Here is a 22,430-nt window from a genome sequence, read left to right as displayed (position 1 = left end):
CTTATACATGTGATACCTGCTTAAATCCTCTACTGATTGTGTTATAAGAACCTGAAGAAAATGTTCTAAAAATTAATTGTACATGAGATACCTGTTATAACAAACTCAACTGTACATGTGATACCTGCTGTAACTACCCTACCTGTACATGTGATACCTGCTGTAACTAACCTACCTGTAAATGTGATACCTGCTGTAACTACCCTCCCTGTAAATGTGATACCTGCTGTAACTACCCTACCTGTACATGCGATACCTGCTGTAACTACTCTACCTGTAAATGTGATACCTGTTATAACTACCCTAACTGTAAATGTGATACCTGCTGTAACTACCCTACCTGTACATGTGATACCTTCTGTAACTACCCTACCTGTAAATGTGATACATGCTGTAACTACCCTACCTGTAAATGTGATACCTGCTGTAACTACCCTCCCTGTAAATGTGATACCTGCTGTGACTACCCTTCCTGTACATGCGATACCTGCTGTAACTACTCTACCTGTAAATGTGATACCTGTTATAACTACCCTACCTGTAAATGTGATACCTGCTGTAACTACCTTACCTGTACATGTGGCACCTGCTGTAGTTGCTCTTGTTGTTGGTGGTTCTGCTGCTCCAGGTGTTGCTGCAGCTGGTGTTGCTCCATTTGTATCTGCTGTATCTGTTGCTGTAGCTGTTGCTGCAGCTGCTGTTCCTGCTGCTGTAACTGCTGAAGCTGCATCTGTTGTTCCTGTAGCCGAACAAGTATAAATCGTACATAAATGCTAAGCAATACAATAACAATTGTCTCACACTTCTTTATCGGTATACTTTGAGAGTTATCTTTTTTTTAAACTCTCATCATCAATTTGCTCTCAATCAATTAATCTTCTGTCATTTTGTTCAGGCTTTCTAATCTAATATTGAGTCATCTTTGATTAAGATAGAATTTTAAATTGTGCAGCTTCAAGTGCATAAAAAATTAATATACAGAAGGATACATGCATGGAAGGGCATGTGCAAATATGGCCTAATTAAGCAAAAGGCAGCCACTTTATGCAGTGTTCATATTGACCTCATATATTCATTAGCGAAAAAGTAAATAATAAAAAATCAATGAAAAAACCAACTGAAGCAAAATTTCACATGCTTTTTTTTTCAAATTATTCAAGAATCAGTGTTGTTACATCTCTTATAAGAAAAAAGATGTGTTTTTGCTGGTATCATTTCAGCTAAATGTAACATAAAACAGTAAATACTGCTGACTAGACTCTGTCAATAATAAACAGCTGTGTTTGGTTATGTTTTGAAGACAAAGAATCATTAGTGTAAATACTATTACAACTTCAGTACATAACTACAGCTCATACATGAAAGGAAACCTAAGAGAACTCCTTTATTGACAGGTTCTAACCTACCTACCAAGAAATCCTAGTGTTTATGGTTCTCTAGAGTCCTATGATTTTCTGTAAAATCAATAAGTATCCCAGATTTTTTATAGGTCAGCACTGCCTACGAGCAGTGTATCAAATAATAGAATCACTCGTTAAATGCAACTGTCATCTATAGGTCACATTCAATGGTTATAGTCAATTACATACCACAGGTCTAAAGAGACTACTTTCAGACTTACGAATCATAAAACATACATATATCTCACAGTCACGTAATACAGCTGTAAGAAAAAAAAATACCATAAGATAATTGCCATGTTTTTATAAGTTACTTCTGAAAAAACACTTCATGTCACTTCCACAATATTTTATTGATCTGATTAGCTAGCAACAAGTTTAATTTCAATCTGGTTATTTTCTTTCCTTCATTTTGCATTCATTCAAGTTCAATTCAGTGGAGTAATTTTGATATGACCCCAGGTAATTTTCTCAAAGGACTCATTTGGCAAAATTATGTTAGTTTAGTCAAAATACACTATGTTTTTACTGTTCAGTCAATATCACATCATGATATTCAATCATTACATTCTAATATATGTTGTAAATTTGTGATTGGAGAAAGGGAGTGTGAACAGATGAAGCCGAAAATGTCACATCCTGTCTGAAGTCCTTTCATAAAATGTTTTGTAATTAAATAGCTCAAAATATCCCCAATATAACGTGTTACATGTTTTGTTAAATTGAAAAATGTTGATAAGGTATGAACGCCCCTGTTCCCATGCATAGAAGTACAGCCAAATCTGCCATAGGGAGGCAATAAATAAGGTCACATATGACAGGTGGTCTTTTAACACGGTGCATTGAAAAAAAAATTAAAAAACTCAATAAATTCATTAATTGTGACAAATAATCCTAGTATTAAACATTTATTATAATACAGTCTAACATGAAACTTCAATCACTATGATATTTTTTTTCTGATCAGATTTGAATTCATGTGCTTTCATCCCAATTGTCTCTATTTGATATCTGGGCTGTTCCTTGTGACACTAGTTATCAGCTAGTTATTGCCTGTGGCACCCTTAGGTAGCCAGTCCCACCTTTCATCTCTCTATGTCAGTAAACAATAGAGATAGTCACCTGCCCATGCCACTTATAGCACATACAGTTACAGTCACAGTTACATAATTAAGACTTATAATAAGACTCAAACATTTAGAACAAAAAGGGTAAATGTACAATACACACTGGCTGCAGACTTTTTTAACAGCTATTTACTAAGCAGCCATAATTTTGTGAATATTCCATGATTCTGATAGCAGCCTGTGGTTTATTAGATTAGAAATTTCTCTCATTCAGCCAGTCATGTGTTCAAATAACCATGAATTGCCAGCTATGCAGCAATAAATCCAGTTTGACATCTCATGTTCCTGCCACATGAGCATGGTGCCAAAAATAGGTAGATCCTCACACCAATGTCATATTTACAATTTTGTAGTGATTAATTTCCTATATGATATTTTCATTCAGATCAAAGCACATACAGAGGAACTAGTTAAGGGATTACCAAATTAATTAGAGAATTGCATCATTTCATTTGTGAATAAATTGCTTGGGTAGCTAGACAATGGGACATGTAATTGTCATTTGGTCATCTAAGCATTTCACAAGGTGAAAGGTTTGCCTGTGCACACATCAGAATTTGTTAAATTTACAGAAAATGTCAGCTTTGACAAATGACTTGATAAGATGTATAACTTCATGTTATAACACCATAACATAAATATACCAGGTACTCCAAATCTCTTGCAAGATTCTGAATGGGATAGGATCATGTTGCAGATGGCCACAGGATGGAAGAAGACAGTTTGCATGGGCTTTATTTCCACCACAAATAAAAATGCTCACATATTCTTGAGCAAATACTACACTTGACCAAGGCACTTTGAGTAAATAACCAATTATAGAACTTTCCAATTCTCCAAAGTGATACCCGATAACTCATAGTGAAACATTTCATTATTGTATAAGGGATGGGTGTTAAAAACGCTGGCTTCTATTTTATATCATGAACAATGGATTAACAATATGATAAATATATTAAACAAAGCGCTCAGATTTTGTGCGGTGCAATTCCGTACTTTTGCATTTTTATTATACTTTTTTATCCCAGTAAACTCTATGTTTAAGGACCTGTTATTGTATGTCATCACCGAGTAACATTTTCAACCGTTCATTGAATGAGGGTATCTTTCCATGCATTTTCAAAAGGGCTAATGTTATTCCTATTTTTATATCTGGTAAACGTAATGAAATTTCTAATTACAGACCAGTATCTCTACTTCCTATTTCATTTTAATTTTTTTTATAAATCTGCTTATATGCGTTGAGCAACACAGTTTTTTTTCCAAAAAGGGGTCTACTGTTGCATGTTTCACCTATCAGATTTCCAAGTCTTTGACTAAAAAGTAGAATTATAAGTGGTATATACTGATTTTTCAAAGGCTTTTGACAAAGTGAATCATAAATTATTTTGCACAAGTTAAAATCATATGTTGTAAAAGGTAGCATGTTAGATTGGTTAACTACTTATTTGAAAGACAAATTCCAGCATGTTACTACTGACAGTGGTGCAACATTTGATACTTTAGCCTAAACTTTTCCTTATTTTCATCACTGAATTGCCATTTGTGGTAAAATTTTCTAAAACGGACGTGCGTAAGAACAGTCAGAGTGTGAGCAGCTACAGAGCTGTATGATAGTGTATGACTGGCGTTCTGTGTGGAAAATGAGAGTAAATCTGAAGAAGTGTTTCCATGTCATTTTTACAAACAAGAAGAAATGTATAAAATTTAATTACAGTATGAACGTAAAGGACCTGAAGAATGACACCTGTGTGAAAGATCTTTGTGTCTGGCAGATTTCTACTATGAGTTTTAGTACCCACATTAGTTGTACTGTTTCCAAAGCAATGCCAATGCTTGGTTTTATAAAACGTACGTGTACAAGGTTTATATAAATATCTGTTTTAAGGTCTTTATACATAAGTCTTGTCAGGAATCAGTCAGAATACTGTTGTCAGATCAGGTCTCCTAACCAAACATCTTTAATTCACCAAGTGGAAATTGTCCAATGCAAGTTTTTGAAATCTTTATGTCTTAAAGCACACGTCAACTACAATTCAGAATTGAATTCCGTGTCTTATGCTAATACTTGAAGACATTTTTGTCTTCCTAGCCTCCAAACACAGATGGGCATTTTTAGGCTATAGATGTCTTTCTTTTCAAATGTGTAAATGGTGCTTTTGACTGCCCATATTTAATTAATCAAATGTGTTTTTTAGTCCCTGGTCCTAATCTGTTGTTATTTCACTTAAATCAGAAAAGTCGAACAGACGTTAGAAAGTACAGTGTTTTTAAACAGGACTTAACGCAATTTTAACTCTTTTGATTTTGCACCAGACTGTGCTAAGTTTTGTTAGTCTCTTGCAGAGTTCAAGAGACATTTAATGAATAATTTTCATCATTAAGTCTATTTGCATTACCCAAGTGCATCTATTAGTCTGTATTACATGCATAACTGACAGCAATATTATATACTTGTGTTTTATTGTTGTGATCCATTCTGTAAATGGACGGTTGGGTCTGCAGAAATGGAAATAAATAAATAATAAATAAATATCAGAGATCTGACATATGTATCAATTTGTACATTAAATATCAAAGATCATATCTGTCACCACAATTTTCTAGTCTTGAGTGGATGTCATCAATGACAGTGAGTTCCACAATATTAAAACAAAATCCAACATCATCAGGTTTTACATGTATGATGTATTAGATGTTTGGCTTTGGAATTTCATGAAATTATGCTGGCACCTGTCTTAGATAGAGATTTTGCTTAATATCTAGCTGAGAAATCTCTGTTTGGCCAAGATCATTATCCAACACCTACATGCACATACAATATTCTTCAGTAGGAAGAAATAAAACTATAAAGATTGGTTCAATCAAGCATGAGGTATATTCAATCTCCAGAAAATGAGCTAAGCACCTACAGAAACAGTAACCATGTCAGTTTTCCCAACAGAATATGGACACAGTATATCCTAATGCCAATATAGAGGTACAATATAACCCCCACCCCAATCCACTCCTCTAAATCAACTTCTTGGAGGTAAGCTAACAAGAGATCCAAGATGGTTCTTGGCTATCACTATTGTTTGGTCTTTATTTTCTTTCAAAGTTGGTTCTTTTCCCTTTTCTATCTTTTCCTTTATTGTTGCACTTGATTACATGAAATCATATAATTGTCAAATCCAAGATGGTCACCCGTCAGCTATTTTGTTTTCCTGATTAAAATTAAGGGCACAAGAAGGGATCAAAGGGAATCTATATAAAATTTGAGAAATATATTAGTGATAACAAACTTTCATTGCCAAAAACAAAGACTGCCACCTGTCAACTATTTGGTTTTTTCAAAGTACCAAAAGCAAAAAGGGTTGAATAGCCCACCATTAGATGGTGGACAAAAAAACCAGAGTTAAGTGTAATGAATATTAGTATCTAATCACTTTATAGGCTATAATTACCATATTTTCCGGGTTATAAGCAACATCTGTATATAAGCCGCAGAGCCAGATTTTAGCAATTTTTTCCCCAGATGATCCACATATAAGTCACACCCTTTCTTACAATATGATAACCAATATTGTTGATGTTTGATATACCAGTAACAGATAACAGAAGGCAATTCTTATGAAGTGGTAGCTGTTCTGTTGACCGAAGTGTGTTGATATAACAGACAACAGAGGGAAATTTATCAAGATCGTCAGTGAAACATTTAATCTAGTTTGCAAATAAATTATAGACAGATAATCCTTTATTTTACTGTTGTATATCAAAAAAAATTTTAAAAGCAAATACTGAACTTGTTTGGCTTGGGTGCCTGAACAGATTGTGTTCGCACAGATGTTATGTACGGTATATTAAACAATCTCTCCATAACTTCTGTACTCCTAAATATTAACTAGGCCATTGCATGCTGACCAAATTCTTATAGTCCCATATTATCTCTTCTTGTGAGTTACACAAAGCCTTTCATATTGTAAACAAGCATGACGGTCGTTCTAGAATTTTACCTATAACCTGATGATCCCCAGATGCAAAGGGCTATTGTAAACTTCCGCTATGGCTTCGAGTTATTCTTGTAATTCATATCAAAAGGTGATTAATTAAATCCACAAGAATGTTATTATTATTTCAATTTTCAAATCATCCGGTATACGATTGCATATGACAGTTCAAGACAATCTGTTTTAGTCACAAATATGTGACAGGCAGGTACACATTAGTGAACTCCGTGTCGTCTGGTACTGGTGTACTCTTAGCACGCTTGGTGTTTTTTTGTTTTGTTTTTTATTCTGCTAACTATTTTTCTTTTTCGTCCACATATAAGCTGTGCCAGTATATCAGCCACACTCCCCATACACGTGGTAAAAGGTGTGGCTTATAACCCAGAAAATATGGTATAAATATGCCAGTGGGTTTTTCTTCTTTCGATTGCAAAAATTACATGAGAACTATTTTTACTCTGTATTGGCCCCATACATGGAAAGCAAAAGTTTTGATGAAAATGAAAGATTAGTTATATGATGGGATAATTCAATGCAAACAGCAGTGTTGATAAATATACATGCACAATGCTGGCATTAATTTCAACTCAATGTTGGACAATACTCACACATGCAGGCTTAGCATCAGACTTAGATTTCTGTTCAGACAGGGAAAAAACACACATGTACATAATCTATCTAGACACGACTTAACGTTACAAAACAATCATGCAAAGCTTTCAAGAGGACATTGTTGGGAACAGGAACATCACACTTTTGAAATGTTCATGCTCCACCAGTAAATTGCTTGTGGTAACAGTATACTTCTTCAGGGAACTTTGGAATATAAAACATGTTCTATATAACTATATTGTACAGAACCAACATATATGCAGAAATTGCAGTTATGTTCTTTGTGTCTAAGTACATCTACATATCAAATTTCATCAAAATTTGACAATTTTAGTTTCCATGCTAACCATTTAAAAAGCAAGAAGTCAGTGGCACCCTGCTTTTGTAATCATACATAATCCTATCAAGAGTTTTCAAAAATGATTCAAAATTCTCCACACAGTTCAAGTGAAAAGAAAGAGAGAAAAATAGAAAATTAAAAGAATAAGGAACAAAGTGAATGAAATATTGTTTTCCACTGCACCTGTTTGAATATCCCTAACTCACACTAACTTTGCTGAATTCATCACCTGGTGAACTGCCCGGGTAATTTTGAGAAAGGGCCTCCAAAGTTGCTAAACTTAGTGTATTAGAACCAGATCCAAAAAATGAATTTGGATTTACAGATCTAGAAACATTCCAGGGTGACCTTGATTATTTCAATGGCTTCAGCACTGACACAAACTAACAAACAACAGCGACTTTATGGATACATATCTAAGGCCATTATATAAATATACAAATTAGAGATGTCTAAAACAGGTTTCCTCTCAAAACTTTGAAAGACTGTCCAAAAGACACTGACACACATGTGAATAAGATATTTAAAGATACCAAACTCTGAAAACTGAATTATAATATAGGCATTTCTTCCTTCCAGGAACACTTAGTGATGCTAGGGGCTTATGTTGAAAATCTGAGGTTTCAACTGTGAACAGTCCTGTATAAGGTCCATAAAAAATCTGATGGAAACCTATCATGCTATCTGTGGTTCAGGTCTAAGCTACCTTTTTGTACTGACCTGTAACCTATGACTTTATCTTCAATGCTAACCTGTCATCTGTGTACATTTCTACAGATACTTGCAGACACTTACAGAACCTGCTTGCAATACAGAATTTATGGTTCTGACCTTTGACCTATGATGTGTTCTGTATTACATTACTAACTATGTTCCATTCCTTGATACTAGATTTACAGAACATGTGACACAAAATTGACCTCTTACCCAACCAGTTATATGCCCTACATGTTACTAGATATGCCTTACTGACCTGGATCTGCTGCTGCTGTTGGTGTTGCTGGAGTTGCTGTATGACAGAGTGTGCAATATCCAGAGGTGTGTCAGGTGTGGCTACATGGGACTGTAGGCTAGGGAACACAGGACCTGTGATACAAACAAAACCCTCCATGAATTGTCTGGGTAAAAATTACCTTTTAAATTGCAAATTTAATCAAAAGTCTAAATATCACATTAAAGCATCAAAACAGGTTAAGTTGTGAGAATGTCAAGAATTAAAGATACCTTAGTGACTGCATATTCCAATCAGTATGAGATAACAGGGTACCAAAGTAACTATTGTAGATTATGTTATAGGTACAAAGTATTTACAATTTCTTAATATATTGTATACACTACATTTGGTAGTTGACAACGAAAGTTCATTTCAACACCTGACTAATAAAAGGCAACTATTTGACTGGACGAATATTTCCCAGTAAAATATATGCTGGTTCCAACATGTTACCTCACCTGCTGCCTGAGCAGTTACTGGGGAAGTAATAGTCTCTAAAGACTTCTGGAATGCCTGTGATATGGTCGGGAGAGCAATGTCTATAGGCTCTGAGGAAACCTTTGAAACTTTTGATCCCATCGAGGTACTATTAGCCTTCTTACTTTTCTTCTCTTCTTTATTGATATCCTTTAACATAACAAAAATCAGAACGTAAAAGATCATCCATGTACTAGTAACATCCAATTTAATATGTTCCTAACATATCTATTGTCCAAATTCATTTTTTCTTACTTTAATCATGCAATTACATATGTAAAATACCCCACCTTCTGTTCCACCATGGTGATGACAATGCTTTTTACACAAGACCAACAAAATATGAAGAATTCTAAAACTTAATTCTTCACTTTCTTACAAAATGTCTTTAAACAGATAAAAAGTCACTATCAAGTTACAATATTTTCATCTACAATATATTATAAACTTCTTTACTCGTATCAGAAGTTAGACTCAAAATCAAATGGCATATCTACTGATCTGTACATAAAATATACAGAATACCAAAATAGTTTATGTACATTCAAAATTAAATAGTAAATTCAATACCTTCTTGAAGTAGCCTCCGTGAAGTCGCATATGGCCATTTAAGGCTGGAATATTCTTAAAACGTCGCTCGCAAATACTACACACCACTGGTTTGGCAGAGTCATCTCTGTGGAAAGCAAAATGTTTAAAAGAAAAAAACATGAGATTTCAAAAGTATCTATATTCCAAATATTAGAGCGTCATATTACAAATATAAACTTTTAAATAACAATATTTCAACCAAGAAATTATATATATAGAACCTACCCATTGAGTTTATCGTTGGTGATGGTGTTGGGAGTGAGAGGGTTGGCAGACCAGATGCGCTGGGGACTGGCAGGCCCTGGGTGGTTCATCACAGGGCTGATGGGGCTGACCTGCTGAAGGTAGCTCGGTGATTGATCCTCAATGGTCCCCTGAGGACTGTGAGAGTTGGACTGCTGCTCTGCTCCAGCTTGGTTTGCTGCTGCAGTAAGGATATGCTGCACCCGCTCTTGCCAGTTCTGTACCTGTTGGGAGTCAACTGGTAGTCCTTCAGGGAGCTGACCAAGTGCTAAGGATTGCGACTGTGTCACCACATGCGGCTGGATGGTGATCTGCTGGGGACGCTGCGGTTCATTTGTAAGGTGAGGCTTAATACAACAATAAAATGTTAGTTCTAACATTTTGAAATGACATACTTTGAACAGCAACAGGTGAAATTTCACTATAAATAGGCAAAAAGTGAAAGAAAAACATGAAATATATCTGGTCAAACATTAATACAACAATATTTACCACAGCCTTCAACATGTACTTTCCTGTGAATCAGTCATAGTTAAGCTCATGAAATGTATAATGCCAGAAACATAAAAACTATGGAAATTTTAAAGGTGTACTTCAAAATCCTCTGACTTTAACATGGATATTGAAATCCTCCCGACTCATCAAAATGTCTTTACTTTTTTTAGATTTGATCAAGTTTCCAAAGCTTTTAAGGATTAATAGTTCTTTTGCATATTCAATCATGTTTTCAAAGGTAATATGCCTTAAAAGTTGTGATGCACTCATAAACACAAAATCTTTCATAAACACAAAATCTTTCAAGTATGTAACAACACCTATTAACTACTGCAAATTATTTATATTTAATCTAACACATGAAAAGAGTCAATCGTGAATTCAACTCTCTCGCCATTATTTGTACAAATCACTTGATGACATCCTTGTTATTCCCTTGCTAACTTAATTTTACTTCTGTTGAATTTATATATACCAAATGCTATTATCACAAAAAAATATGCTAGACATATGTTACTTTCAAATTCAAACATCTTCAGAACTTTTGAAAGATATCCCCCGCATTATTGACTGCAGAACTTCACAAAATTGCATCATTCAAATATTCAGCTATAGGTTAGAGGAAGGAGGTCTAACACATGTGCCACAAAAGAAACAATTATGAATCACTAATGCTATTTTAGTGTTGGAATAGTACTAAACTATTTAGATTAACAGAGCAAATAAGGTGCGAAATATCTATTTTATTAACCTACCAAATAAAAAATAGGAAAACAATGACTTTCCCACTGAGACAACTATTCTGTTTAATTAGTATAAACATGTTACTAAGTGCGACATTAAACACTGCACAATAAATTTGGCCTATTGAAGTCTTAACATCTTACCGTGAAAGCAAGTTGTTTCACTCTTCAAACTTAAAAGCATATGAAGTGTTCATGTTCATTTCTTTTGTCTACGCACTAGCTTGTATTCAGGTAATATAATACAGTATGTACACACATGTATCACATGACTAAATCACTTTTCAGGTATAGTCACTTATATAATACAGTATGTACACACATGTATCACATGACTAAATCACTTTTCAGGTAAAGTCACTTGACTCTCATACACAAAACCGCTGCCAATATGAAGCTATCGCTTGCCAATATAGAAGCTATCAAGAGTCCATGTCTCTAATAGCTTGCTTATTGTTGCAAATATAAAGTAATTTCTAAATCGGTATACACAAATTCATGCATTCAGGAATATGTTTGCAGAGGTGAATTTGCGAAATGAAGTTTTCACATGACCGTAAACTTGCTTACCTGCTGCAAAGTAATGTCATGCGAAGTCTGAGCAGAGGATGGCACTTGGTCAAACTGGAAGAATGCTGTCTGCTGTTGGGGGTTACCGTTGTTGCTGTATGAGGGACTGGTCATTGGGGTAGAATTGTTACTGTACTGAGGTGTGGAATAATGACTGGAACAGCCATTGCCATCCTGCGAGGAATGGCTGTTACTTGCTCCAGATATAACTGATAAGGTTGAGGGCATACTCTGTGTTTCTGTGGTAGTGGCTCTGAGTGAAGCTGTGTTGGAGGCTGCTGCAGCAGCTATGATAGCTGTTGCATTGGAGGCCACAGCTGCAATGGCTGTCTGGATCTGTTCTGGTGACTGATTGTGGTGATTCTCGAGGTGACGCCGTAATGAACGTGCATCACAATAACTCTTTTGGCAGCTGTCAACATTACACTCATATGGTTTTTTGTCACGATGGGTCATTAAGTGACCATTTCTGTAGAGAATGCAACAATTTGAGTCAGAAGATCATGATTTCCTAAGACTGATTAAGATTTAACAATAGCATTTAGAACTATCAGGAGTCAGAACCCAATATTTTGCATTGAAACAATTACCAGTAAATTGAAAACTTAAACATGATTCTCAATGTATACATGCTTACATATAAACTTCCCTCAGTACATCAGTTCATTTTAACCTTGAATACATATTTACTTTTCAGTCAATGCAAAACAGAGCTTCATCCGAGTGGCTGATGACCAATTGCAACATTTTCCCAAATGGTGAAACAGATGATATTTCAGGAACAAATGAAGAGTTTGATAACCAAATGGTTCCATCAAGCATCTATCAGAAACATCATTGATGAGACAGTGTATTCAAAGAACATGTTAATCTGGCCGAGAGATTATTGAAATTATGTCCCAGAATACTAAAAGTTACATTTCTTCAAATTTTGAACTTGGGCTATCCTTTCCTATAAATTTTCTATCCAGTACAGATATACTTACAGGTGGTCCTGCCTTTTGAAGGCTTTCTGACACAAATTGCACACGTATTTGCGTTCATCACTGTGGGTGAGTCTGTGTTTGGCCAGGGCACTGGAATTGTTGAAGGTTTTATTGCACGACGGACACTGCATGGTCTGACGGCCTGGGGAACCTTGACTTTTTGGTTGTTTGTTTTTAGATTTCTTTTTTGAGCTGTCCGACTTGTTGGAGTCTTTGAAAATATAAAGCATCGAACATCACAAACAAAATTCATCAAGTTAAAAAACCTTCTTTTGTATTATTTGAAATCTGTATAAAAGGATCCTGTGGAGGAATGCATGAATAAACGGCAGTAAGGCTGCAATGATCATCATTAGTGATCAGATTTTCACAACTAATTGCTGTTAATCTATAACAGAATGTATTAATCACTGTCATTTGCATTACTGTTTATGTTGCTTTCCATATTTTACATTTAAAACTACACCACTTTTACTACAAAGCCTTAATTTCATAATTCCCTACCAAGTACCAGTCTCACACACTCTGATGTAGTTATGATATGTATTGTCCCCGACATAGCAATGATTCCTTGAATGTCTGTTTGCATTAACATTATATCAATATAGTGATGCTAATTTCGGAATGAGTAAGATACTAAAACACAGACTTAAATGTATTCAGGAAAATTATCAAAACAACCATGTAAAGAAGACATTTACAGCATGATCAGCACATAACCTACATGTAGGAGACTCCTGAAAACCTGAAAAACTTAAATTAAACATCCATATCTGTGCCATATTTTTTTTACTATACATATATTAAATATGTAAAAGTATTGAGGGAGGATGGCCAATATCGTTATTGATCAAATTTCACTATGTGTTTCTATGATTTATATAAGGTGTTTTTAAGTTCTTTTCTCCTTTACTTTACTCGAGTGATTTATGCCTTCCGGTGTATTATCAGTGTTGGATATTGTGTGAACAACGTTTCTCTTCATGTAAAAGTTGCCATGCATATCCATATTGAATAATTCAGAATGAAATGTCCAATGTTTCCTGTACAATGAATTCATTTTGTTCTGTATCAGTAATTTTGGGGTTTCAGATATTGGTGCTCTGAACTGTTGCTTTTCCGGTGGGAATCGTTCAAATTTTAAGAACCCACTATATCGCTTAGTATTGGGTTTATTTAAAAATTTCAGAATTAGGGTTCTAGACTCACCTACACAATTCCTACAAAAAGTTACTGTTGTACTTTGTTTGCAAGTACAATTAACTCTGACAAAAGTTCATCAAAACATATTTCCATAACTTCTGGTTTGGAGAGTACAATTAATGCTTTGGGGATTTCGATTCATGAATTGTCTGGACTAAAGATGTCCAGAATATTGGAATATCCACTGTACTTGTTTGTTATCAAGAAGTCTAGTAAAGGTGCAAAGACTGAAATCTTGGTACAAATCCAGCAAAATGAAAACAAAACATGAACAATGGCAATGCAGAATATTAATGTATTGATAAGTATGTAACCTGGTGCTGACAGTCATCTAATTCAAACTTTTGTGTCAAATGCTTGGTTTATCAGAGTTCATGTGTGTCAACTTATCACATATAGTAAACTAGGTCATAAATGTGTGTAATAAATATTTGTATTATGAAATACATCTTTTAAAAGTTGAAAACACAACAATGTATCTATCAGCTCTCCTGCTGCCCTACCTTTAAGTAATTAATTAAATTCAAGCTAATTACATTTTACAATATAATTGTTGCTGCCATACAAAGTACATGTATACTATTTACCATTATATGAATGATGAAAAAAATACAAGAATCACAACGTAATTTTTCATTTTATTCACTATCCTGTGTCAAGACTAGAAAAAATTATCCCATATTTCATTTTTACCTTCAGTCTACCGGTAGTATTTATTAAAGACCTAAATGTTCTGCTCTCAATACACTAATATGATCAGTAATCTAGAAAAAAAAGAAAATATGAGGCAACCTGGAGGTTAAACTTGACAGACTTTGGATAGGAATCCTAGCCACAGTCTAGGATTTTGTCTGAAACCAACCGCCAGTTTTCAACTTTGAATTTTGATGACACATTCAAACAATGATAAATGAGATCTGATAGATTTTTGAAGATGATTTACTTGGTTTCAGAAAAAATCATTTGGGCATTTGTAACTAATAATGACAACAAACCATCATAATTGGATATATTTACATGTACAGTGAACCTTCAAGAAGTTTTAACAAAATTAAATATTGTAGAAACCGTTTGAATTGTACAAAACTATGCTTCTCAAAATAAATTAAGAGTTTGAACTATCAAAATCACAAAGAAGGATCTAAAGGGCTTTGGTCATGATGTTGCCTTTTGTTAGATTCTGTTACATCTTAATCCTAAAAGGCACCCAAATGGAGTTGCTTAAATAGGTCCTGATACCTGTTCTTAGGCAGTCGAAAATACTTGTTACACATAAGTGAGAAATTTAATGAGGTAACTAGTCATGCTGTACTTGTTTTATTTATTCCCAATTCTACAAACTCAAGGGTTCATTTACAGAATGGATCACAACAACACAAGTATAAAACATCGCAGTCAGTTATGCATGTAACATAGACTAATAGATGCACTTTGGTACTGCAAATAGAACTAGTGATAAAAATCATTCCTTAAATGTACATTTAACTATGCTAGAGATAAACAAATCATATCACAGCCTGGTGCAAAATCAAGAGTAAAAATTGCACTGAAACCTGTTTAAAACACTGTACTTTCTAATGTTTATTTGACTTTTCTGGCAGTAAAACTGATTAAAGTGAACACATTTGATTGATTAAATATAGGCAGTCAAATCACTATTTACACATTTGAAAAGAAAGACATGGTATAAAAATGCTCATCAGTGTTTAAAGACTAGGAGGACTAAAATGTCTACAAGTGTCAGACTAAGACATGAAATTGTAATTGACATTTGCCTTAAAATATCAAAAATTTGCACTGGACTATTTCCTCCACTTGGTGAATTAAAGATGTTTGGTAAGGCGACCTGATCGGACAACAGTATTCTGACTGATTCCTGACAAGACTTATGTATAAAGACCTTAAAACAGATATTTATATAAACCTTGTACATGTACAGTTTATAAAACCGAGCATTCGCATTGCTTTAAAACAGTACAATTAATGTAGATACTAAAACTTATAGTAGAAGTCTGCTGAACACCAAGATCTTTCACACACATTTCATTCTTCAGGTCCTTGCTCTTCAGACTGTAATCAAAACTGATATATTTCTTCCTATTTGTAAAAATGACCTGGTAAAACTTCATTACTAGAGTAAAATTGTCCAAACTCAGTTATTTATTTAGGTTATAATCATATTAAGTACACATCTTTTGATGTCACTTCCTATATTTAGTACTTGTAATTGTAGTAATTGAAGACACTGCCATGAAGTGCAATATGCTGGTGCTCAAGAAAAATTTCATTCTTCATTACTCAATCAATATTAACATAAGTAGTAAAAAGATGTGTTGTGATGATGTCACTAACTATATTGATTATTTTAAAATATATCTTCTGAAGAGTTTTTAAGATTCTAACTGTTACAGATTATCACTTTTAGATAGACTGCCAAGAATAGATATCAATGATCCCATAATTCTGTGCATAATGCCATATTTTCACTACCTCAGGGAATCCTCCGCAAACAAGAGCAATGCTAGTTTGTGATTGATACATATCTCAATCTGAATATTTTCATAACCACTTAGTCTGTCAATTTTGGTAAGATTTTAGTATATGTAAAATCTCCTTAACATGTTCCATTTGTCAATGGGAAAATAAGATAATGAATGTGACGTTAGCAATTGAAACTTTTTTGGACATCTAACCCCAAAAGTTAACTTTCTGATGCAGCAAACTGACTTATTTCTTACATATATTTTTTGAAATTTGTACTCTTTGTTTTTCCCATATCCACAGTGATTTTTGTTAACTCTCTGCAACTTCAATATAAGCCGACTTTTGATACACCACCTTTCATTGGCTGCTATATTAGTGTTTATTTTTAGTGGATAATCAGATGTTGTGGAACATGGCAAAGTGAAAACCCAATTTCAGAACATTTCATAGTCATCTCGCCTGTGCTCAAAGCAATTTAAGCAATAATGATTTGAAGGCAGATAAAAATGTCGATATTCTAATATGACCAAATGTATTTTCAGTCTTCATTCCATACCTTTATGTATCCTGAACAAATCATTTGGGAAACATGATTACTTTATAAGCAAAGAAGTAAGCCGAACCATGAAACTTTTCGGGGCTCATGTGATATTTTCTACATTCATTTAATCCACACTTCCTTTTGTCAAACTTGAAGTTCAAATAAGTTATTTTAGCATCCTAAGCTTTGCATCCGAATTGTGTTCACATAAATTTGGAGATAGCGTCATTCATAATGACGACATTGACATGTCATGCTTTGGTGTCCCATGTAAAAAGAAACAAAACAAACACAATTTATCTTAAATTATGGTTCATGCTTGATTTTTTCTTATCAGATTTTTTGACAAACCATCTGTTTCATTTTTAAATAGATCCCAGTACACATAGCCAAGATTCATTTTCAAGTTCGGTAGCATGTCTGAAAACTTAGTGGCATGCATATGGCACCCACACACACATACCCTAACCATTGCAACAAGTTCCAAGTGACAAAGGGTTGAAAACAAATCTTAAAGCTTGAATTGCAATAGCCAATTAAAAACAAACGCACCAGCCTAACCTGAACCTAGCTGGACCTTACAGGTAAGCAGGTTGATGCCAGGTGTGAAATGTTGACTAGTAAGGCAGTAGCAGTGAATCCTTAGTTCTTGTTCTCACTAAACTGTGACCTATCTGTGGTTATTTTTTGTGATAGCCATCAAAATGAAGTTATATTGAGCACTGCCCACATGAAAATAAGTGACATTATCAGATTCTGGATTACATAGCATATTTAGGGAAAAAATTAGTCTTTGAAGAAAATGCTATGTCAACTGGAAAGTGACATAAAGTGATTTCCACTGTACTTGATTGTCTCTTTGCAACAGTATGCATGCATGACACATTTTGAAAGATTTTTTACAGAATCAAACTGCCATTAGGGGTCACTGGTATATATTTCCACCAATCAGAAATCTAGGATTGATAGAAACATCTAGTTCCAAAGGCTGTGACATTAGTTTGAAACTGTAACAGTGTTATGTTTCACCTAAAAAGCACATGTCTGCTCATATATTTTGGCGGAAGTTAGCATATGCAGAGAGCAGATTGAGACATAACTATGGATGAATGTTTTTTAAAATCTCTGTGACTCCTACAATTATTTATTTGACATATTAAAAAGGGACAGTCTTGACGTGATCATCTTATTAAAATGTGAAGTGAAACACTGTTGTCCTTTGACAATACACATGCCAAAATCCGGAGGTCCATATCTTTGGATTGCTTGAAAAACAGACTTGTTACAGCATGATATGAAAGGAAATACACAAAATCAATGCTAATTAAGTGGCATGTATGTGTATAATTTGGTAGTGTCAATTGCTTACAGTGGTCAATTATGGTCTGCTACCCACAGCATTAAACGTCAATAGTGACCACATGGAGCGATATTTCCGACACATATATCTTTATCAATAATTATAATGTGCAATTTCATGACATGTTCATATAGAATTGTAAGTAAAACAGGACTAGAAAGGGTTCCCATTATCATTAGACAGAAAATTATTGTTTTTGTTGAAAAAATCATGTGTTTGAGCTAACCACATATTTGAACAAACCAAAGGTTTATGGTATGATTTTTCAAGTGATTGTTACAAAACCCTAATTCTGCATCCTCTGAAGACAAATTAAGCACTATTACACCAACATTTCAATGACACATTTAAAATACTATAGTTTAGATATCAAAAACAATTAAACTGAAATACATTGCAGAGAGAGCAAATAATATATGATGTATATTTTATGTAACTTTTGCAAGTCTATGATGAATGTATGAATAATTTGCCGGTATTTGAAAGCATTTAGGAATTCTGAAACTGAAGCAAGACATATATGTCCATATATGTTGTGGTGTATCAGTAAAATTTGTTAGCTGAATTCTGAAATTGTCAAATGCAAAGGGTCAACTAAAGGCCAATGAAGGAATATCAGATATATCAAGTAATTAAATCACAGTCTGACAACTGATTCTTTGCAACTTGCACTATGCAGGTTTAAATAACTCACCTGGATTCTGCATGCCATCTGGGTCAATGACTGACCCAAGGTTACTTTCTCCTACAAATCCTGAGGCGGAGTCTGTGAATGGCTGGGGTGACAAGCCTTCCATACTATAGGAATCATTCACATTACCCTCCCCATCAAACAGGTCAGGCAGGTTCTCGGACATCCGGATGTTCCCTGGTGTTCCCATATTCGACAAAATGCCATCATCCAGGTTGGGCAAACAACTGTCAAAGGCACCTTCTGGTAACATTTCACTGTCATTATAGTTTATAGCACTCAGCATGGCATCCCCCGACTTTGCAGAGGGACGATAGTGTAGAATCTGGGAGGTGCTTGTTTGACTTGGTGTCCCTGGGCTAGTCTGTTCACCTCCATCTTGGAATTGGATGCCTGCAAGCCCAGGGACCCCTTTGTCATCTGTCACTGAATAAATGTCCACTTTGGAATCAGATTTATCCATATTTGATGAATGATCATCTGAAGCATCCTTGATGCCAACTCCAATAGGCAATCTGATGCCTATTTGGTTATCAGTAAAGGCATACACTGCTCCTCCTGAAGTCTGATGAAGGTTATGCAAGGAGTTGGATAAAGAAACTGGCAAGTTATCCACAATGGTCTGATGGAGACTACTACCTTGCTGAAACAAGGAGGGGTTTATCATAAGAAAGTTGGTAGTGCCGGCGCCTGACGCAACATTGGATTGGGGCGACTTAATGGCATTATGCTGGTCATGACCAGACATGACGAGGCCTGCTGCTGGCTGGTTGGCAGAATGGTGACCAAACATTCCAAGGAAGCTGGCTAGACAAGTATGTGAGAGTTGTCTCCCCTGTTAAGGCAGACCCATCTCACTGTATGGCTACATTTTGGCACAGGCAACATCTGTATTAAACCAAAAAAGACATTGTCACTCAGTACAAGACAAATTTAACAAATTTTTAAATGTAAACAAGACAATATGAATTACATGACAAATGCATAACATTTAGAATTTACTGTATGAAACTCTAAATTTTCAAATAATTGGAAATAGCTGAAATGCATTTTTAACTTTTAGAAAAAACGTTTTACTATTTTTAATTGCTGCATTCATTTTGTCTTGCATAATAATGTAATGGTAATGTTGATTTTCATTTTTAACATGGATATTCACTTCATCTAAGTATAGAACTTGCAGGGAAAATGGTAGTCATTCAATCAGGCTTTTATTTTTTCATGGGGTTATGAAACGGTTAACAGACAGAAAGGAATTCCCATAGAAACCACCTTTTATAGTGCTATTATATACCTAGTAAGTTTTATGAGTATTTAATGGCTCAAACAATTTGATTTGGGAATGGTAATACAATACAATTATGTAATACAATATCATATGACACTTGCCTTACGAACATCTGTCTATAATGGATACAGTACAAATATGTAAATGTTTTCTTTTTCTATATCTTTTAAAATGCAGGACATATACAATGTACATGCAACACATACTAAATATCTTTGCATTAAGTTAGAATGCTTCAGTTCAGGGCATCACAAATTGATTAACTGGTGGTATTGGCCACATTTCAAGTTTTGAATATTGAATGCATGAATCACTTTTTACTTATGATAATCCTCAAGACAACAGTTATAAAACAGGTGTTATTTGATTTAAGAAGTTGTTACACTAGACAAAACTATTATTGTCACTATTATTCATCAAATATTACAAGTAGCCCTTTGTAAAATATAGGTATATATCATGGATATGTCAACAGCAATCATGATCTAGACTAATCGAATCTGTAAACTACATGTGTTCAAACTGATGTAAATCTATGCTGAAGCCAGTGAAAGCTGACATAATGAACCTCATTCTAGGAAATGCCAAGGATGTTATGGAGTGTCAGCTTGAGACAAAACTATATCTTGTACACATACTATTCTACTACATTCTATTTCTCAGGTCCACAAGATGGCATAAAAGTTTCTCAGTTAGTATTATTCCAAATTTTTAATCCAAATAGATTATCTCCCTTTTTGAGTGAGAAGTCAGAAAAATTAATAAGATGTTACTTTAATTAAAACATCACTTGGCACCAAATGTCAGTTAAAAGATGTCAGGCAATACAGAAGAATCAGGCACAGTGTAGCATGTGAGATATTCCTGTCTCATGTACCAGAAACATACATATTCTTGTCAATACAATTGTTTTTTCAATATCAGTAATGTTAATCATAGAGATCCACTTTTGTATCCTGAATGAAGGGCTCCATTTTACAGACATTCTGATCAAATCAAAGTCTGTGGATTGACTGAATATTCTTTTATACTGATACCTGTAAAATATTTGTCATGCCAATACCCACCATGTTGTTTGGAATATTTCAATTTACACACCTACCATACTCATATTAAAAAATTTATGTAAATTTCAATTGGAGTTCCATCAAATATTATCATACGATTTTAATTCATTAAACACATTGTCTTGTTGATCTGTTTAAGTATTTATGTTGTCAAAGAACAAAAGTAATGTGTAAAATACCAAACCAATATACAAAGCCAAGTCTTAACAATACTGACGATTAATGTGACAACTTGTGTATACCACACACACAAAACATTGCAAAAGGTATATGATCAGTACATTTGTGATGATGCAAGTTTGCAAATTTCATGTAATATATAACAGGTTATGCCATTAAATGTTCATAAAGATCTGTTTCCCTATATAGAACTGATACAGATGTCAATAAAAACATTTTTGCTGAATTTCTAATGCTAGAAATCACGTATCTAGTGCGAGCATTAAATTGAAAGCCGCGTGGGTGGATTCCAAAGATATTTAAAGAGCCATTCAAGGAAAAACCTCAGTTGACATATCACAATTTCCAACCATCTGCACCTGTGATTTCAGGAAGTAATAGCTGAATCTGAAGCATCTACAAATTTGTACAACAATGAAGAATCAGCGAAAGTCTGAGACGCAACATTTGTTTCGTTGATATGGTTTAAATGAAGTAAACGTGTGTCATTTTCATGCATGTAATCAACACATGTGAAAGTTTTCTTTTGGGGGTTGCCTAGTTTCTAGTTGAGAGTTGTGACAATATACGGCGCAACTGCAAAAATGATCATTGCCATGGGCAAAAACAAAGTACGCAGTCTGCAAAAGCTCACCTCCCTGTTCGAATAAACCTCACAGAGGACAATCAGCATTTAACAAAATTCACAAACGTCATGGTTGTTACAGCTGAATTTCCGAAGTTGCTGTACGTATTTACTTGTGCCTCATTGCTTATTTATAAGCGGAAGGACATGCACTATTTTAAAACAATTTAGTTCTTGTACAAACTTTGTAAAACTAGATATGATTGTCATCAAATAAGCAAAATAATCAAAGAATGTATATTCTTTAATTCGTAGAATAGTTTCCCTCTTCAAATTTATTTGCAATTATGTATAGGTATGCTTTGAAAAAGTAGGCTCAATGATATTGACAAATGCCGGATGGTAAACAGGTCTCAAAATAGTTCGTGACGTCACGTAGTGCGCGAGAATGGTGGGAAGTTCTTTCGGACTGTCTTTTGACTTT

The 22,430-nt window shown here is 34.4% G+C and overlaps 1 protein-coding gene across 1 annotated transcript in view; it reads right to left on the bottom strand.

The window, feature by feature from the left end:
* The window catches only part of LOC132551775 (uncharacterized), a 31,077-nt gene extending 11,438 nt beyond the window's left edge, over positions 1–19,639 (bottom strand). The window contains exons 1-9 of the mRNA XM_060215921.1: positions 18,850–19,639; positions 12,568–12,778; positions 11,582–12,050; positions 9,756–10,120; positions 9,510–9,615; positions 8,921–9,089; positions 8,442–8,554; positions 7,125–7,154; positions 572–739 (exon numbers count right to left, since the gene is read on the bottom strand). Coding sequence (XP_060071904.1) covers positions 572–739; positions 7,125–7,154; positions 8,442–8,554; positions 8,921–9,089; positions 9,510–9,615; positions 9,756–10,120; positions 11,582–12,050; positions 12,568–12,778; positions 18,850–19,639 — 2,421 coding nt within the window. The remainder of the gene's footprint in view (positions 1–571; positions 740–7,124; positions 7,155–8,441; positions 8,555–8,920; positions 9,090–9,509; positions 9,616–9,755; positions 10,121–11,581; positions 12,051–12,567; positions 12,779–18,849) is intronic.
* Positions 19,640–22,430: the final 2,791 nt, after the last annotated feature.

The sequence above is a fragment of the Ylistrum balloti genome, unplaced genomic scaffold (genome assembly GCF_031769215.1).
Source record: "Ylistrum balloti isolate Yb309-2 unplaced genomic scaffold, AGI_CSIRO_Ybal_v1 Utg369626, whole genome shotgun sequence".
In the NCBI taxonomy this organism is placed as follows: Eukaryota; Metazoa; Mollusca; class Bivalvia; order Pectinida; family Pectinidae; genus Ylistrum; species Ylistrum balloti.
This window is presented reverse-complemented; position numbering and strand designations above follow the sequence as displayed.